The sequence below is a fragment of the Cornus florida genome, unplaced genomic scaffold (assembly GCF_030987335.1).
Source record: "Cornus florida cultivar Cherokee Brave unplaced genomic scaffold, ASM3098733v1 CherokeeBrave_3.0.0_Hap2_Chr03, whole genome shotgun sequence".
NCBI lineage: Eukaryota > Viridiplantae > Streptophyta > Magnoliopsida > Cornales > Cornaceae > Cornus > Cornus florida.
Genome location: NW_026775573.1, coordinates 28075600 through 28094026, shown reverse-complemented (window position 1 = coordinate 28094026; position 18427 = coordinate 28075600). Strand labels below are relative to the sequence as shown.

At 36.0% G+C, this 18427-nt stretch overlaps 2 protein-coding genes and 1 long non-coding RNA gene across 3 annotated transcripts; all 3 read right to left on the bottom strand.

Moving 5' to 3' along the window:
* Window positions 1–2140: 2140 nt before the first annotated feature.
* LOC132300082 (uncharacterized) lies at window positions 2141–4467 on the bottom strand. Its single transcript, XR_009480278.1, has 2 exons — window positions 4033–4467; window positions 2141–3357 (listed from the first exon to the last, which is right to left on the bottom strand). It is a non-coding gene; the product is annotated as an uncharacterized LOC132300082 (long non-coding RNA).
* A 3904-nt stretch (window positions 4468–8371) lies between these two features.
* LOC132300081 (probable beta-D-xylosidase 5) lies at window positions 8372–13437 on the bottom strand. Its single transcript, XM_059797014.1, has 6 exons — window positions 12727–13437; window positions 11803–11972; window positions 10932–11029; window positions 9969–10733; window positions 8722–9789; window positions 8372–8597 (listed from the first exon to the last, which is right to left on the bottom strand). The coding sequence occupies exons 1-5, from the start codon at window positions 13414–13416 to the stop codon at window positions 9179–9181; spliced, it is 2334 nt and encodes a 777-aa protein (XP_059652997.1). The 5' UTR covers window positions 13417–13437; the 3' UTR covers window positions 8372–8597; window positions 8722–9178.
* Window positions 13438–15424: 1987 nt separating this feature from the next.
* On the bottom strand, window positions 15425–18123 carry LOC132300080 (transcription factor bHLH84). The gene is made up of 5 exons (XM_059797013.1): window positions 16734–18123; window positions 16378–16617; window positions 16222–16287; window positions 16048–16113; window positions 15425–15823 (listed from the first exon to the last, which is right to left on the bottom strand). Exons 1-5 carry the CDS (start codon window positions 17325–17327, stop codon window positions 15731–15733), a joined length of 1059 nt encoding a protein of 352 aa, XP_059652996.1. The 5' UTR covers window positions 17328–18123; the 3' UTR covers window positions 15425–15730.
* Window positions 18124–18427: the final 304 nt, after the last annotated feature.

Genomic DNA, 18427 nt, shown 5'->3' with positions numbered 1-18427 from the left:
TATTATAGAGAATTTTTAAAGTTAAAAGTCTACAAATTCTAATAAAGGATGATGGTTAAGATTAAAAATAAAGTTGAAGTGCATTAAGTTCAAAGGATTCCATATAATTATCCTTTCATTTCATTATTTTAGTTCGAATGATACCATATATAACCAATTTTACTTAAAAATTTTAAAATACTCAATTGCCTTAAATTTATTAATCCTGGTGTTTTTCAATAGCCCCAAAGTTATTCAGCACTTACCTTGCCATGGATAATGTTAATGGTGCCCTTAAGAATGATGACACATTAGGACGTGCCACGGGCAACACAAGTCAGCCGACCAAATCCAGGAGGGGATCCTATGCCATAGTCTTGTGTGACGGTGCGTAATAAATATACAAAAATATAATTGTTGCATAAACAATATAATGTAATTGTTGAATAAAAACGCAAGTGATCTATGCAGAATTAAATTTCACTGAGATGGAAACTCTAGTAAATCAAAATGGAGTTGTGCCACTTGAGAGCCATCCAAATAGGGAAATAAATGATGGCTCCATGATAGAAAGTGCAGTACACTTGAAAGTAGTTGGAATGAATACGAATCGCATATCAAATTTAAAAAAGAGCTACACATTGACCGAGAGTTGCGTATTGACCGATACAATGAACCATGTGTAAGACCACCCAAAGTTCTCTCTACAACTGAGAAACCCAAAATGATGACATTGAGGGAGGAACCAAGTTCAAGTCCGGCACTGACAACTCATATTGTTGACCAGTGCAACCATCATGTTGTTGTCATCTAAGTTGACACACTGAGTTTTGGGGTCAAAAGGCATGATAATTGATTTTATTTTATTATTTATTTTTAAGTTTCCCAAAAATAGAAAGAAACATTTGCATTTTTTTTTTTCTTTCATTGCATTATTAAATAATATGTCAAGATATGGGGAGCAATGAAATATTCCTTGTACTTCGAAAAAATTGAATGCTTTCTTTCATGGACATTTTCGTAGCACAACACTTTTGATTTATAAAATAGTTCTCAAAAACATTTAACATAGAAAAAATATATTTAGTAAATATGGAATAACCATATTCCTTTTCCATTTAATAAAAAAAAATGAACCACAAGTATTAATAATTTTCACATACTAGCAACACCACAATCACAATTCACATTAGAGTAATAATACACTTACATTGAATTGCAATAATTTTTTAATTGATTATTTATACCAAATACAACTAAGTAATTTATACCAAATGGTCCCAATACAACTGAATAAAGGATTATACTTCCTTATTTGTTGCATAATTGATCAATTAAATTAAATTTGATTGGTTGGTTCGTGCAACTAAGTGATTTATACCAAATGGTCCCAATACAACTAAATAAAGGACTATACTTCTTTACTTGTTGCATAATTGACCAATAAAATTAAATTTGATTGATTAATTGTCACGAACATAAAATAAAATTAAACTGAATTTAAAATCTCAAGACTTTAACTTCACCACGAACATTGTACCATGGTCAATCGTATAGTACAATCGTTCAATTGTACGATGGTCAATCGTTCAATAGTGGGCACTGGCATGCATGCGCACTTGCGCAAGGGCGCTAAACAAAACATTTTCATGTAAAAGGTTCGTTTTATTTTTTTATCTTGTGGTGTTTGACAATGGTACAAAAAATATTTTCTAGATCAATTTTTATGCCCAAGATCAATTTTTATGCCCAATTAAAGTGTTCCTCACCAACAAGATAAATACACAAACATACAATTAATATGGAGACCCTCGTAAATCAAGTATACAAACACAAGTATACTAAACTAAATGAAATATGCATAATACAAATAGATCTAACAAATCACTGTAACTATTTGGTGCAAAAATCATTTTCCTTCACACCATTCTGTGTCACTTGCTTATTATACGAGTGCTCCAGCTCTCCAAGTTATTCTCTCCAACCATTATCTACTACTTCACAGTTTTACGTTACAGTATACAGCTAATTACTGAGCAAAGAAAATTCAAAAGAACCCAACTTATTGAACATATATCCATTTCACCATTGATAAATATTACAAATCAATCACATTTTAAAAGAAAATGCAGGCGATAAAAAGCAAATAATACACAAAATGTAATCATAATGCTTGCCATTCGTTTTACTTCAATATCGAGTCGAGTTTATAGCCATTTTTTCTTTAAATTTCTTGATAAAACTCTCAGGATTTGGGCAACATTTCCCGGTAACATGTACAAAGGAAGAAATTCTAGAAATATGACTACAAGGACCTCCAACCGTGGAACCCCCTATACAAAAGACAGAATTGTCTAATATAATCCCGAGCCTATTCAGCAACTTCAATGACCTAACAATCAGCAACCAAAATCATACAGAACTTCAGTTGAACTTCAATCCGCATCCCAAAATCTCATCCAGCCCCTCAGCATCTATGTGGGGGCAAACCACAACCCGCATTCGATCAGGTTGTTCACCCGTCATATGTGCTGCTTGGGTATGGTTAATCCAATTAAGCATTTTTTTTATAGTTTATAAAATAAAATTAATATGGAATTAGTTATTGAACTTGCTGTAATCGGTTTAATCTTGTTTTGCCACTTTGCCGTGACACCTCAATTTGACCAATTTTGTAAAATTCATACACACATTTTTGACATTGTGAATTTCTGGTTTTTATCTTTTAAAATATTGCATAGACGTGTTCGTTGATGCATGTGAGGCTTTCTCTTACCTCTCCAACGGTACACATGATGACATACAGACTGTTATGGCTGTGGGGTGTTCCCCAAGCTAGTTGATCTTCTACAGTGTAAAATTATAAAATCCTCACTGCAGAAGATCAACCAGCTTGGGGAATACCCCGCATCCATAACAGTCCGTATGTCATCATTGTACCATTGGAGAGGTAAGAGAGAGCCTCCGCCTAGTGAATAAGACCACAAATAATTGAAAGTGTTGTGCAATATTTTAAAAGATAAAAACCAGAAATTGACAATGTCATATGATAGCATGTGGTCAAATTGAGGTGTCACAGCAAAGGGGCAAAACAAGATTAAGTTAAGCTATGGTAAGTTCCAATAACTAATTCCATATAAAATTTACTATATAAACTATAAAAAAATGCTTAATTGGATTAACCATACTCATGCAGATATGACATGTAAGTATCTAAAAAGACGAGAGAAAATTCAAATCAGCGGTCAGAGAGAACAACCTGATCGATTGCGGGTTGTGATTTGCTCTTCGAAAGCATCCAGTAGCATTTCTCAACATAGAAGGCTTAATATGATGTTCATTAAACTGATGCATTTTGGCGAAGGATAGGGAATCAGCCTACAATGGAGAACGAAACACACACCCATTATTAATTTATATAACAAATGTAAAACTATAAACTAAAAAGTAAGAAAAAAATTCAACAATGAAGAAATAAAATATAGTACAGTAGCAATTAGGGCTGCATATGAACCACGAGCCGAGCTTGGGTCTGATCCGGCTCGGCTCAACTCAAAAACTTGAGATCGGGCTCAGGCTGGTTGGATTTTAAAAGCTTGGGCACGGCTGGTAAAAAAAATTACTTCTCAAAATTAATTAGTATTCCACAAAAAATTAGTTCTCAGACGGGAGATGTTTTCTTTCTTTTATTTGTTTGAAATGGATTTCCTTCGCTAACAACGACATCAATGACTTCATTAATCACATCATCAATTAGTCTTTTGCCATTTTCATTTATAGTATTCATTTACATACTCTCTGAATCTGATGTTGAAGAAGTCGAAGAAAAAATTGAATTTTCCTTTGACATAATTGTATATGAAAAGTAAAGTAAAGTGAAAGCTCATTTCAGTGTGGGTAAATATCGATTTTTTTTCCTTTGCTTACATTGAATAAATAACCAAAAATAAATAAATAATCTCAGAAAAATGTTTTTTTTTTTTTCTTTGTAAGCTCATTTCACGTTTTTCTAAATAATCAAAAATATATAAAAAAAAATCTGCAGTACCGTACCGATCTCGACTGCAGACCGATGTCGATGACGGAGGACGGCGGGACGACGTCGGGATCAGATCGATGTCGATGACGGTAGGATGATGTCGAGGACGGCGGTACGACGTCGGGATCAGATCGATGTAGATGACGGTAGGATGATGTCGAGGACGGCGGGACAGCGAGACCTTACGTCGACTGCAGACCGATGTCGTTGACGGAGTATGGCGGGACAGCGGGGCGACGTCAAGTCGATGTCGAGACCTCAAGTCGACTGCAGACCGACGTCGATGTCCCGCCGTCCTCCGTCGACTGCAGAGGAAGGATTTGGAGGCGCTGTGTATCAAGGATTTGAAAGAGAGGAATGGTTTGGAAAATGGAAATGAAAGGCTGAAAGAGAGACTGAGCGAGGCGCTTTGGACCAACCCTTGCTACTTATAGTTAGGGTTTCTTGAATATTAATAGTGTGTGTATAATATACAGGGAATCTTCCCTATGTAAATAAATCCAGTATAAAAAATCTCATATCCTATTAATTTGATGCAAATAGGCTCTGTGGTGTAAGATGACAATAATAATTTTAGGTCATGTAAAATGACCTTTTTGCCCACTTATCAAGAAAAGAAAAATAAATAAATAAATCGAGCGCCGCTAACCCTAATAGCAATGACGATAAAATGACCTGGAGGACTTGTCGGAAGGGACGGTACGAAGGGAGGGTACGAGGGAGTCTAGCCGGAAGGGAGGGTACAGAACGGACTGGACCAAGAGAGTCTCAAGTGGGTCTTCGTTGGAGGCAAAGGCGGCGTGGGCAAGACCACTTGTAGCTCCATCATCTCCATCTTTCTCTCTATGGTTCGATCCTCTGTTCTCATCATCTCCACCGACCCAGCTCACAATCTCAGTGATGCGTTCCAATAGCGGTTCACCAAAACCCTAACTTTGGTCAATGGGTTCACCAATTTGTACGCCATGGTATGCTTTCATTCTCACCTTTTTCTACTCTATTCACTTACTATCTCTTTGTTCGGCTTCTTGGGGAATTGCTCTAATTCATCATTTTTTGAGGAATTTGTGGGTTTTTTATGAATTAGGGCAGTGCCCAGTTCATAATTATGATGTTTTGTTTCGTTCTTATGTAAAATTTGTTGTTCAAGTGAAAATCTTTATGTTCATGTGTATTTGTGATTGTAATTTTGTACTCTCTCTCTCTATATGCATATGCGTACTTACACATAGATATACATATATGTGCACCTGCATGTGATGATTGGAGCTCAGTGAGTGAGGTATTGTTGTGAATTTATACAATATTGGTTCAGCTTATTGGGGAACCCCTTTAATATACAGTATATCTGATTTTCTCTCTCTACAGAGTAGAAAATTTCCCTAAATCTTGTTCTCTCTCAACTGATCGCGTCGTCTCTCTCGGTAAACTTCAGTTCATGCCCAGAAAGAATATCCCAACGACATCGGCAAGAACGCGAGGCTTATGCTGGAGATAGAGGCCGGACTCCAAAAATTACAGAGATGAGAGAGAAAGAGAGCCAACAACGCATAAATTTAACGTGATCAAAACCACATTTTGATTGCATAATACGGTCCACAAGACCAAGACGAATACGATGCTGCAAATAAAAGCCACATACGGCGTTACACTCTCCTACACGCGCCCCACGCATCTTCTCCGGCGAAAATTCGATTCTGGCGAATTTCATGCAATTATCCGGTCACATCTCCGGCGAGCTGAGCTGTTCACTGTACTAATGGGCCGGGGGCAAAATGAAAATCAAAAAGGTAAAGTAGGGTTTTCATGTTCACTTTTTGTCAAAAGTAGTCCAAGGGGATTATTTGCACCTTTATTAAATTTTATGAGCTAACATGCTCATTTTAAAAAAGTATGAACTAATTTTGCACAAATCTTATATATTAAAGAGATTTTTTTGCACTTAACATTATATATAATTATTAATAGTGTGTATATATTATAAAATGAATTATAATTTATATATACTTTCTATAAATATTAATAAGTTAGTTGTTATTTTCTAGCATCACTTAATAGCAAAAATTATAGCATCACCTAAAAGAAAATTATTAATTATTTATAAAATAAATAAAATATTTTTTTTTCTCTCTCTATATAAGCATATATACACATTATTACTATAATTTTTGAATCTGTATATATATACCACTACTACCTCATACTAAATACCTTAATTTATATATATATAATTAATGTTTTGATTTTGAACAAATAATATCCCTATCTTTTATTTGGGTTATATAATTCAGTTAAGTTTGAAAAAATTATCAATGAATGACTTATGTTGTGTTTATAAGTCCGTTAAGTTTAAGAAATGAGCAAAAAATGGCTTGAAGTCACTATTTCGAAGTGAGAATGTATTCATGGATTTTTTTATTCTTTTTTACATTCAGGTATTTGTTTGCATCAAAATTGAATGCTAATGAGGTTTTAGAACATATAAGGGGTTATATACTCTATAATCTATATGCTTAATAATATATATGACAATTCACTACCCATTGAGTGATAAAAAAAATGGGATAAGAATATTGAGGAATTGAAGAGCGTATTGAATAAAATGTATGATCATCTTTTAATTTTTCTTTATAATAGAAAGCACCTTTTTATAATCAATATATATCACAATAACATATTCTGTATTACATTTTTATATATAAGTCTTTTATATTTTATAATAGCTAATGAAATCCTTTTGAATTTTTTTTGTTTTATAGGATTTAATTTATAAATTACTCTTTAGAAAAAAAAAATACTATTTTAAAACGTATCATATAGTTTTCAAATAAATGCATAAATAATATATTTATAAATAAAACTAATTGTGCATAATATATATGACAATTCACTCACTACCCCATTGCAGAATATTGAGGAGCGTATTGAGTAAAAGTTATATAAGATCGTTTTTAATTTTTCATTCGAATGGTATTGAGTAAAAGTTATATAAGATCGTTTTTAATTTTTCATTCGAATAGAAAGCATTTTTTTGTGTTCAATATATATATCACAATCACATATTACATTTTTCTATAATAGCCTTTTGTATTTTATAAGATTATTGAGGAACGTATTGAGTAAAAGTTATATAAGATCGACTTTTAATTTTTCATTCTAATAGAAAATATCTTTTTATATTTAATATATATCACAATCACATATTACATTTTTCTATAATAGCTTTTTGTATTTTATAATAGCTAATGAAATCCGCTTTTTTTCTCTTTTTAATTTTAATTTAAATTTTTTTGTTTTTATGGAAGCTAGGGCTTGTTTCAGAGGAAACCTTTTCCATGAGAAAAAAAAATATTCTTGTCCTTTCTAAATTTTGAAATGTGTTCAAAACAAAGATTATGAATTGTCTTTTTACAGAAGAAGAGATACGACTTTAAAAGAAGTGGGATACATTAGATATGCCTTTAAAAGAAGTGGGATACATTAGTAAAATCAGGTTTACAAACAAATTGGCCCAACATGCAGGAATCGGTGGACGTTTATGATTTCACATCGATCGAGTTCACCAAACCGGTCGACGTGTACACCTCACACGTCGACCGATTCCTACATATTGGGCCAATTTGTTTACAAACCTGATTTTACTTCTCCTTTGACCAATTCATGATTATCTTGAGCCTTGTTGACCCCGGGACATCATTATTAATGCCTCGACAAAAGAAATGACCATATAACCCTTGAGAGTCCTCGGGTTCAGGTAAGAACTCGGTTAACGATTCAGACCTTCGGGTTCGGGTCGTTATATTATACTTTGCACCATGATCAAAACTCTTTGTCATTTTACTTTTTTGCTTCTTTCAATGGAAAGTTAAATGATCATCATTTTACTTTTTCAGAGCAACAGTAAGGTGGTCACGGGTTTGGAATTAGAAACAGCCTCTTCATGCGAAGGTAAAGCTGTGTACATCTGACCCTCCCAAACCCTGCAATGGCGAGGGTCTCATGCACTCGGTTAGCCCCCTGTTTTTTCTCTTAGATTCTAGACTTTTGGCATTGGAAATAGATGGTTAATGGACCATAAAATCTGTTTATTAGGGGAATTCAGGTCATGGAAATAACAATCTGACTCATGCACTCGGCTAGCCCCTTTTTTTCTCTTAGATTCTAGACTTTTGGCATTGGAAATAGATGGTTAATGGACCATAAAATCTGTTTATTTGGGGAATTCAGGTCATGGAAATAACAATCTGATTAAACAGTTTTAACATAACTACAATAGCAAGTATTCCATATATATACTGTACTCTTCTTAGCAGGAAGCTGCAAAGAGCCTTTTTATGGTTATAATATGGTAAGAAGCTTAAAAAGGCGAGAAGAGTTTGTCTTCACACATACACTTCCACACCTGCGGATAATACTCATTCTCTTCCAGCTCCGTCGCTCGGATTAATACTTCAACTGGCATGCAGGGCTTGCATTGGTTGCACTTTGAATTACAGATCACAGGAAATGACCCTTTAATCGCCTTTTTAATGCTCCATTTAAACATATTCATATCATAGGAAGCTTCCTCACCATTAGCCTAAAATACAAATACAAATAGGAAAAAAAAAAATTGTTTTTGTAATTCGAACTTGTTATGTTTCACTAAAGCACTACATAAGTCAGATAACAAAAAATAATTAGAGAATCCAGGATGAACTTACTGCTGCAAGTGATGGAGAGGTTGCAAGCTTGCTCGAATGAACCAAGGAAGAAGGAATTAGGGCAGTAATTATGAGGAGGATGATTAATTTGTTAAGCTCTGGTTTGTGCTCCATTCTTCTATATTTGCTATTTTTTATGGTATCTCTCCAAGTTTAGCTGTGTGTATTATTTGATTATAATTGAATTGGTCTTTACAAGAATCCTTTAAGGACTGTTTGGCATCTTAGTGAGTTGATCCAGAGAAAATTCTTGGATTTCATTTATTTTCCTGTATTATCAGAAATCAAATAAGTTTCGAAGGGTAGGGTGATATTTTGTAGTCAGAGAAAGAAGCTTCTATTACATATGAGTGCGCACATCTCTTTCACATGTATTCTAGCTTTTACTCTTACTCTTAATTAGCCAATATTATTAATAATGGTTGTGGAAGTGGTGGTAGTACTCTTAGCTGCTATATTACATAGATAAGGCACTTCCAGACATACTGACATTGAAATTGTGCTTCAGGTGGTTCTCATTAGAAGAACCAACTACAAGTTTATGCGGCCCAAGGATCAACTTCCTCTTTCCATCTTCATCCACCACGCTTAGCTCCTTGCACACGTCCAACTTCATGGTTGCTGTCCCTGTCTCCCCTTTTTTCACCTCCACTGTCTCAAACCCCACCAGCTGCACATTCGGTGTCCCAATCACCCCTTGTGAGCAAGCCGGCTTCCAAAACAATAGCACGACATGGGCACCATCCATAGGCCCCTCATTTTTCACTCCAATCATCAATTCCACTTCTAGATCCTGGCAATCTATACTTGAAATGTCGATTGCTTGGCCATTAAGCTGCGTGGTGGACTCGGAAGATAGGACGTTTATGGTGGAAGGGGCAGATATTAGGGAGTAGGAAAATTTTGAGTAGCTTAGTCCATGGCCAAATTCATAGAGAGATTTGCCATTATAGAATCGGTAGGTTCTTCCCGGAAAGTTTCTAGTGGCATTAGCTCTCATGTTCATGTCAGTCATTGGGACTTGATCTACATACGCTTGTGGGTACCAAGTAAAAGGTGACCTTCCACCTGAAAGCACAAACAAATGTATCAATATACTTGTGCCTTATGCTTAAACAATTGCAAGGCATTGTAAAATAGAGAAGATGCCTAAAAAACTTCAGAGATGCACTGAAGACAATACAAAATGTGTGTGTGTGTGTGTGTGTGTGTGTGTGTGTGTGTTGTGTGTTCAAGAGAAAGAGAACCTGGATTATGGTCTCCAAATATGACTTGAGCTATGGCATCCCCTCCACCTTGACCAGGATATCCAACCCATAAAATTCCCCCAATTTTGCTATTGTTCTTCGCGAAGGAAACATCAATTGGACTGGCTGACATTATGACAAGAATTACCGGTCCATTAGTGGCATTAGCCACTTGAGTTACAAGCTTCTCTTGGAATCCTGGCAATGTCAAGTTCACTCTATCCAGCCCTTCCCTCTCAATGGATTGATCAAGCCCCACTACTACCACCGCAGCATCAGCTGCAGCTGCAGCCTTGACTGCTGCATCGATTTGGCCTCCATTGCTGCATCCCACATTGCTACACCCCGGCTGGTATGTCACTGCCGACACATACTTTTGTAGCCCCTGCAAAGGGCTAGTGTAGCGACAAGGCACACCGGCATAGTTGCTTATCATAGTCACAGTGACATTAGCATTAGGTCCTATAATGGCTAAATTCTTGATGGTCTTTGGAGACAGAGGAAGAGCTCCATTGTTGTCTAGCAAAACTATTCCCTGTTTGGCAGCTTCAACTGCCAATGATTGATGATCATTGGTACATACATCAGAAGGGCCAAGTTTCCCAAATGGGAGCAATTTGGGGTCACCATCAAAGAAACCAAGCCTCATTAAGACCACATAATTGTATATCAGTGCCTGGTCTACAACAGACTCTTCCACTTTTTTCAATTTCACTGCATTCTCTGTGTATTTCCCTAGGTAATCTCCACAATTCATGTTCAAACCTGCATGATCATGTAGGACTATTTAGCATATGATATGTTGGTGCAATTAGGATACCTGCTTACCAATATATATTAGCCCAAAAGGTATGATCTCTTCGTTCGAACGGGGGCAATATTGTGGGTGTGTGCGCATTTTCTTGAACATAAAAATATAAAATAATAATAATAATAATAATAATAATTTAAAAAATGGAATACCTGCTTTCAGGGCTAGAGCTACTGCATCCTCAGGTGTAGCAGTGTAATGTATAGAGTTGAAATAAACCTGAATGGAGTCACAGTCTGAAACAATATATCTGTTCCAAAGTATACTTGAATTAGTATTGATTAGGGTAACGAAGACAATTAAAATATCATTTTAAAGTAGTAAAAAGGGTCCCCATCTATGATATTAAGAGATTAAACTAGATTTGAATAGTTGGCTCATTTGGTTTCATATCAGATTGTCTCCCATACATATATCAATAGTTAGGGCAGTAGAAGAAAGGTGCAAATTCCAATGTGTCCAAGGGAGTAGTCATGAAGTACATTCTTGTATCACTCCGTTTTCTCACTAGAAGAGTGCAAAAAGCCCCCTTTAATCCTACATTTTTAGCCTTAAACATCAACCATTTTGTCACATGTCAATTTTTAATTAGGTAAATATTTACACACCCACAAATGCTCGAACCCCTCACCTCTCTTTTAAAAAAAGAAAGGTTATACCACCTGAACTAATGATCGAGTAATGACACGTGCCAATCTTGATCCCCAAAAAAAAAAAAAAAAAAATCCTTCTCATCAGGTTGGCATTCTCAAACTATACCCTTTGCCACCCAATCTACATCTTGAGGACAAAGCTACAATTTTATTTTGATTTTTCCAACAAATATTGATATAAGGTCTCCTTCAAATTAAACCAGCTTGAAAATATTGTAGAGGCAAAACCAATGTGGTACAGTTATAAAAATGCTATTAAATAACATTAGCGTTTTGCTTATTGTCAGTCCACTATTACAACAAAACAAAATAATAAATAGTAACAATACAATAATAGAAATAAAAAAAATGACATGGGAGAGGTACAAACCCATCAAGATCCCATTGTCCTCTGATTACCCCTTGGAGCAAGTCAGGGTCAGCACATGTGGGGATCCCATTGACCCTATTATATGAACACATCACACTGGTGACATGCCCCTCCTCTACACAGCTCTTGAATGGAGGCTGATATGTATCTTCCATGTCCTGTGGTGTCACCTGCAGCCCCAATACAATGATCATATATATATATATATATACACACACACACAAACATAGCTTTATTAATTGGACTTCTTTGATTATTTTTCCTTTCTTCAGTAACTAAATGGTCAGCTGGTACACCCTAATATGAGGAGAGAGTATACAAAACCCTAGGGTATTTTATAAGTGCTATATCCATGCCCAATGCACAGTTATAAAATCTCTCAATTTGACTTAATATACGAGAAATGAGGAATTTTCAAGAAAAAACATGAATGTGTATTGAGTGGGAAGACTACATGTAAAATATCCCGGAATATTATATTTTCTTGTACTATAAGAAATTATTAGATAGTTCATGTAGTCCACTTTAATCAAAACACTTAGTGTTTAAAAAAAAATAATAATAAATAAAATCAAATAAAATAAAATCAAAAATCAAAACAATTCAAATAATAAAACATGCCAAATTGCTCTAGACCCCTTGTATTATAAAAAAGTTACAAAATACCCCCTATATTAATTTTTTTTTTTTTTTTGCAACAAACCCTTAATTTATCAAAAATTGCAAATTACCCTCCTCTTAGGCACAAAAGTTAGAATTCTAAAATTAAAGTGATCATATTCAAGCACGTGACCACGTGGGACAATTATTTTGACAAAAATACCTTGATGGCCTTGAAAGCTTGGAAATGTTCTTTCGGACACAAAAACATTATTCATATATATATATATATATATATATATATGAATGATCAAACATGCATACCTTTGCATCAAAGTGAAACCGATCAACCCCTTTCCAGTTATCAAGATCATAAGCAGTATAATGCTTACAACAACTCGAAACCTTGAGCTTCTCACTACTGAAGTCCCCTTCCTGTCCCACCTCCTGCAAACCCCGGACATAGTTCACTGCATACTTAGCCACCACCAGAGGGTCCTCTCCCGGGGTCTCCTGCCCCCGTCCCCACCTCGGGTCCCGAAAAACGTTCACATTCGGACTCCAATACGTCAGCCCGGCTAAGCCAGCATTGTACATGGCTCGAGCCTCGGTTGACACAACCCGCCCCAGCTCGTACCACAACGAGGCATTAAAGCTAGCAGCTGAAAGAATCACTGCCGGGAAGCTAGTTGCACCAGGCACGGTGGCATTGAAACGGACCCCTGGTCCGGTGTTTGAGACCCCGTGGAGGGCCTCAGACCACCACTCGTAGGCGGGGACGCCAAGCCGGGAAATCCCGGTGGCTTTGTTGACTAGTTGTTTCACCTTCTCTTGGAGAGTGAGGCGTGACACTAAGTCCTTGGCTCGGTCTGTGTATGAGAGGGAAGTGTCGCAGAAGGCATAGTTGGCCGTGTTGGGGTCGCGGTTGTCGCACGCGTATTGGTGGGTGGCGCGTGGGAATAGGAGGAGGAGGAGGAGTGAAAAGAAGAGAGGTAAGAGAAGATGGGCTTTCATGGCTTCTTCTCTTTAGGTGTATGTGTTTGGTGTTTAATTTTCTGTTACCTCTCACAGTCTTTATACTTGGACTAGAATGTGATCCTAAAGTTATACTTAACTTTTGCTTTACTATAAACTAGTATACACTATAAGGTAACGTGTGTAAAATATATATATGTATACCTTTTTCAGGAAGCTTACTATGAGTGTTCAGTTGAGATGGTAAATTGACCTAATTTGATTCTTACATCGTTTGGTCTAATTTTATTCTCTATTAATTTTGCCCACACGTGAATATATGGAGTCCTTTTAATGACACTACTGTGAGTGTTCAGATGCTCGAAATCTTGACCTTCTTTTGAAAAGTATGGACTTGGTATTATTGTAATATATGGTTGTAATAAAAAGAGGTCGTGATAGGATGGGTACCATAAGTTTCTCTATTGTGACTTAGGAGGTGACGAGTTCATGTAGGTCTTCGTATATTTGACACTTCCAGAGGCGAAATCCTTCTACAATTGACCAACGTCTTACCTCCACCTTAATTTTTTTATTTTATGTATTTATTTATTTTGTATGTATAAGGAGGAGGAAAGATAGTTTGGGGTGATTTTGAACTTTGATGGTCTTTTTCAGGCAATCTTAATTGGATACCGTCATTTTAATTCATGCTTGAATTGCAAGATTGGATTGTAGTACACATACATTTCTTACTACAGTATCGTAGTATGTTGTACAGGACAAGCTTAATGTTGGAAAGCAAGAGATCGAGTTCATCTCAGGCAAGCTATACTACTACTCTAGAGTCTAGAGAGAGAGAGTTTGTGTGTGTGTGTGAGAGAGAGAGAGAGAGGGGAAGAAGAGTACGTTGCTTCAAAGAAATTGCAAACACATTGCACGCTAAGCCCACTATAGCACCTATGCGGCTAAGCCACAAAAAGCATGGGGGCACACTGTCTACTCAGAAAGACTGTGTCCCAATCTTGTATCGGGTGGAACTAATTCCCTCAAATTTCCACAATTATCCCCATAAAAGACCAGAACAATATCTAAGTACATTGTTTGGTTCAACTTTCTGAAAAAAATAGGTTTGGTTCACTCAGTTTTAAATTTTTTAATAACTCTTTTAACAAAAATAGACCCTTCCAAGTTTAATATAATGTGAAAGTTGAGTAATAATTAATAAACATGCCTTGAATGCTTTGAATTGGCACTTCATGTCAAAAAGAAGAAGCAAAATTGAATAATTTTTGGATTGATTGACAAGGAATGGTGGAGATTACAAATTTACAATCCATTGAATCAAACTGATTCTTAACAAATTTACAGTATGGTCAGTCCTAAAGAATAAAAAGGAGAAAATGGATGTCAAGTTAATTTTAAAATAATAATGAAAGTCTACCAACCTTTGTTGTTTATGTATTTTTAAGCCATGGCACTGTACATTGAGGATCCCTGAGGCTTTAATTTAAAAGAAATATAAATTTTATCAACCAAATGCCATACCAAAAAAGCAAATGTAACAAATTCTATTCGGGAACTTGTTAGTAAATGAGAGTGTTAAAATGATCGAGTGGAGTGACTAGAAGAGAGAGAGTCAATTAACTATAACATCCATTGATAAGGAAATTCAAGAGAGTGAATTTCAATTTATCGGACATATAGTACTGTAGAGACCGAATGACATGCCGGTCAAAGGATCAAGATTAATTGTAATAAAAGGTAAAGAGACCGACAACGACTAAAAATAACATGGATGAAGTTAAAAATGACTTTAGAAAGTTTAAATATAGTAGGTGAAAATATTATAGAAAGAATTCATATGACCAACACTATTTATATAATATCAAGCCAAGGATGATTAGAGCACTCCATAATCCACCATTCACCATCTGACACGTAATCCACCATCTCACACACTCCAAACAATTACCAAGAAAATTCTTGAGAGGCGTTCCCAAGAGGTCAGTTCAAATTAAATTAATTACACACAATTTAAACAATTGAAATTACCATTTCACCACCAAGTTGTTACAAAGCAACTAATTCAAATCAATGTTCTGTACAAGAGTTATACTATCATTGACAACAACAGATGAAGATGAAAGCCTTGTTTATTATGTTGAGGCAAAATCAAACAGAAACTTAGTAGTTTAATCAATTATTCATGATGATTACTCATCGTGTAAGAGCAATAGGCCGTCAATAAATTGCAAAAAGAAACTCATTACAAGACGGAATTGACTACATACATATTCTATATAATTTGCTATATTTATTTAATAAATTGAATACTCAGCACCAGCATTCCTTCCCTTCATCTTCAAGATCATCACCTCCGCGTCAAGATCGTCAGATCAAGCCCAATGTTCAATCCGTTGTATGCGAAGGGAGCATACATCCACAGATCATCAGAGCTCAATAGCTACATATATACAAACAGTAAAGTCAGCATTAGGATCAGTAACTCCATTCCCAACTTAGCTTCAAGAAACAAACAATGTTTGAATCTCGTAAATAGATACATAAAAACACTTATTTCCAAAACCACATTGTCGATTTCCTCTACTCAGTTCGAGAATAGTACAATCTCAGTGGAACTTAGACAATCTTGAAATGAAAATAAAGTTATCATTCTTTTTCACTGACCTTGATTTGAACTTGCAAAAACTTCACATAATGGACAGCTTCTTCCAGCATTGTGCTAATATCAACCTGTCATGCCCAAGAATTGATTAACTTGAAGAACTTAGAAATCAACATGCAGTTCCATTTAGCGCGAAAAAAAAAAAAAAAAAAGCAGTTCCATACATAATTGCCTACCTTTGTTCCATTTGGGACGAGGTTCTGTAAGATTCTTAACCGCTCGTTTATTTTCTCTCTTCTTTTCTACAATATGGGAAAAAAAGGAAAAATCCAAATCAATTGCACATTGGTTAACAGCAAACACACTATGTCGAAACACTGGTAAGTAGTTACCCTTGCATAGAGACTCTGGGGATCAGTAGCTGACACCCTACTGGTTCTTGTCTTGCCATTTGAATCCATAGCTGCAGCCCCTTTTGAGCTTGAACTCGAAGTCACTCTGTTCAGGTCCTGAGAAGCATTGGAGTCATCCTCTAAGCAGCAGCTGCTTGAGCTCTGCTTATTAAGCTCGGCATTGTTATCTTCGTCAAGTTTCTTGTTCTTCTTCGACTTCACATTCCTCTTCTTTTGGACCTGCATTAGAAAATTGTGATGAGAAACGGCAAACAATATTCAAAATTAAGTAGCATTTGCAATAGGAAAAGTAAAACACTTTGTTAACAATGTAATGTGTTTCTTAATATACTCACCTCTCCTGAAACTCGAGATCTTTTCTTAGAATTGTCCAGTGAATCATTTTTATCTTCACTAGACAGATCCGGTACTGCCATCGTAGGTTCCCTTTTGAGCTGCAAATTCTTTCCGTGAACAGCTTCTGACAGGTTCACACCAGACTCCATACGGCCAGTACTCATATCTTGGTTCCAGAAGTCATCCTCTTCTATTAAGCCGGTGTTATTATCCTCCCCAATGCATAAATCCATCGACACAGAACCATCGCTTGCCCCTGATGTATGATGAGAATCACTCAGGTAGTAGCTTTCAAGACTTGAAGTACTGGGAAAAAGAATACTACTAAGACCACTATAAGTACTAGTCCCTTGTGGAGAACAGTACATGCTAGTATTAGTGCTATTTGAAGAACACATTAAGCCTTCGCCAACCCCGGCCATGTTCACAGCTGACTCATGGGAGGAGTGGACGAAAAAGCTCGAACCCTCTGACAGCTCATTCGGAAGTTCACAGTAACCAAGCAACTGTGCCATGAAGTCAGCCTCCTGATCAGTGGAGTACATTCCACTAAATGAGTTCCATTCATCTGACATGACTCCTAAAGACTCCATTTTCTTATTGCCACAGAAAAATGGACAGCCTATGGGGAAATAAAGGGACTTTCTGTAGAGTGCTAACTGTTCTGCTTAGAAGAAATGGAGATGAAGATTATTTATACCAAAAAGTACGGAAGAATGTCGAACTGGATGAACTTCATTTGTACAACAAGATTTCAATTATTAATTCCCAATAATTAACTAAAAAACAACTCCCAATCCGTAATGGGGGCAAGTACAACTCAGCCAGTGACCAAATCCAAGCCAATGATGCACTAAAATAGTGTGACCTTTCAGTGGCTTTAAATGCCTTAAACTTACTTAATTAACGAAATAAAAATGTTCAGGGTGACTCATCGTTGGAAAGCGACGAGTGTTATTAATTAGTATCAAAATCTGAACACTTAGATTAGGTAAAATGAAAGTAAGATTTGGGAAAAGAGGAAGGCAGAGAACAACACTTGGTAGGTCCAGAGAACGCGGGGTTCCTCTGAATATGTTAGCATGAATGATTAAACTTAAAAATCTATGATAATGATGTTTCTGAAGGACGGCAAGATCGTGGAGAAGGGTCAGACATCTACAAACAACCTGGAACCAGACACAATATATTCCAACCTGGATCCTTTTCCCCTACAATGCTCCAAACTTAACAATTGTTTTTTGAACATGCTATATAACCACTTGGTTAGTACTATATTATTTTCATCAGGTTTGTTAGTTACAAAACAATATGAGCAGATAAAAAATCGAATCCATTACATGATTCACTAAGTGAACCAGACATCAAAACTACTAAATTGAAATCCATATAGTTACCTCTGCATTACCAAGCAAATTGATCTTAAAGGGTTTGATACGTCTCCGGTGCTCTTTCTCGTAATGTCTAATGACCTCTGAATTCCTGAAATGCCAGCAAAAAAAAAAATTTGGAGAATTTTTCAACTGATGGCTCCATTGACTGCTAAAAATATACAAAGTATTACAATAAAATTTCTTACCATGTTCACCCCTTACTGTTTCCTTTTCCGATTCATCGTCAAAAGTTTTCCATCATCCAACTGATTCGCTTTAAATGCAATGGCTGCAACCATTTAAATCAAGTTAATGTCTGG

What these genes read in the sequence shown, in the direction of transcription:
- LOC132300081 (XM_059797014.1), bottom strand. Translation starts at nt 13,416, where the DNA reads ATGAAAGCCCATCTTCTCTTACCTCTCTTCTTTTCACTCCTCCTCCTC. An exon ending in GGTTTCACTTTGATGCAAAG is followed by an intron (nt 11,973 to 12,726) that starts GTATGCATGTTT and finishes TTGGGGCTGCAG; the next exon opens with GTGACACCACAGGACATGGA. An exon ending in AGCTCTAGCCCTGAAAGCAG is followed by an intron (nt 10,734 to 10,931) that starts GTATTCCATTTT and finishes ATGATCATGCAG; the next exon opens with GTTTGAACATGAATTGTGGA.
- LOC132300080 (XM_059797013.1), bottom strand. Translation starts at nt 17,327, where the DNA reads ATGGAGTCTTTAGGAGTCATGTCAGATGAATGGAACTCATTTAGTGGA. An exon ending in GATCTCGAGTTTCAGGAGAG is followed by an intron (nt 16,618 to 16,733) that starts GTGAGTATATTA and finishes TTTCTAATGCAG; the next exon opens with GTCCAAAAGAAGAGGAATGT. An exon ending in TTTTGCAAGTTCAAATCAAG is followed by an intron (nt 15,824 to 16,047) that starts GTCAGTGAAAAA and finishes GTATATATGTAG; the next exon opens with CTATTGAGCTCTGATGATCT.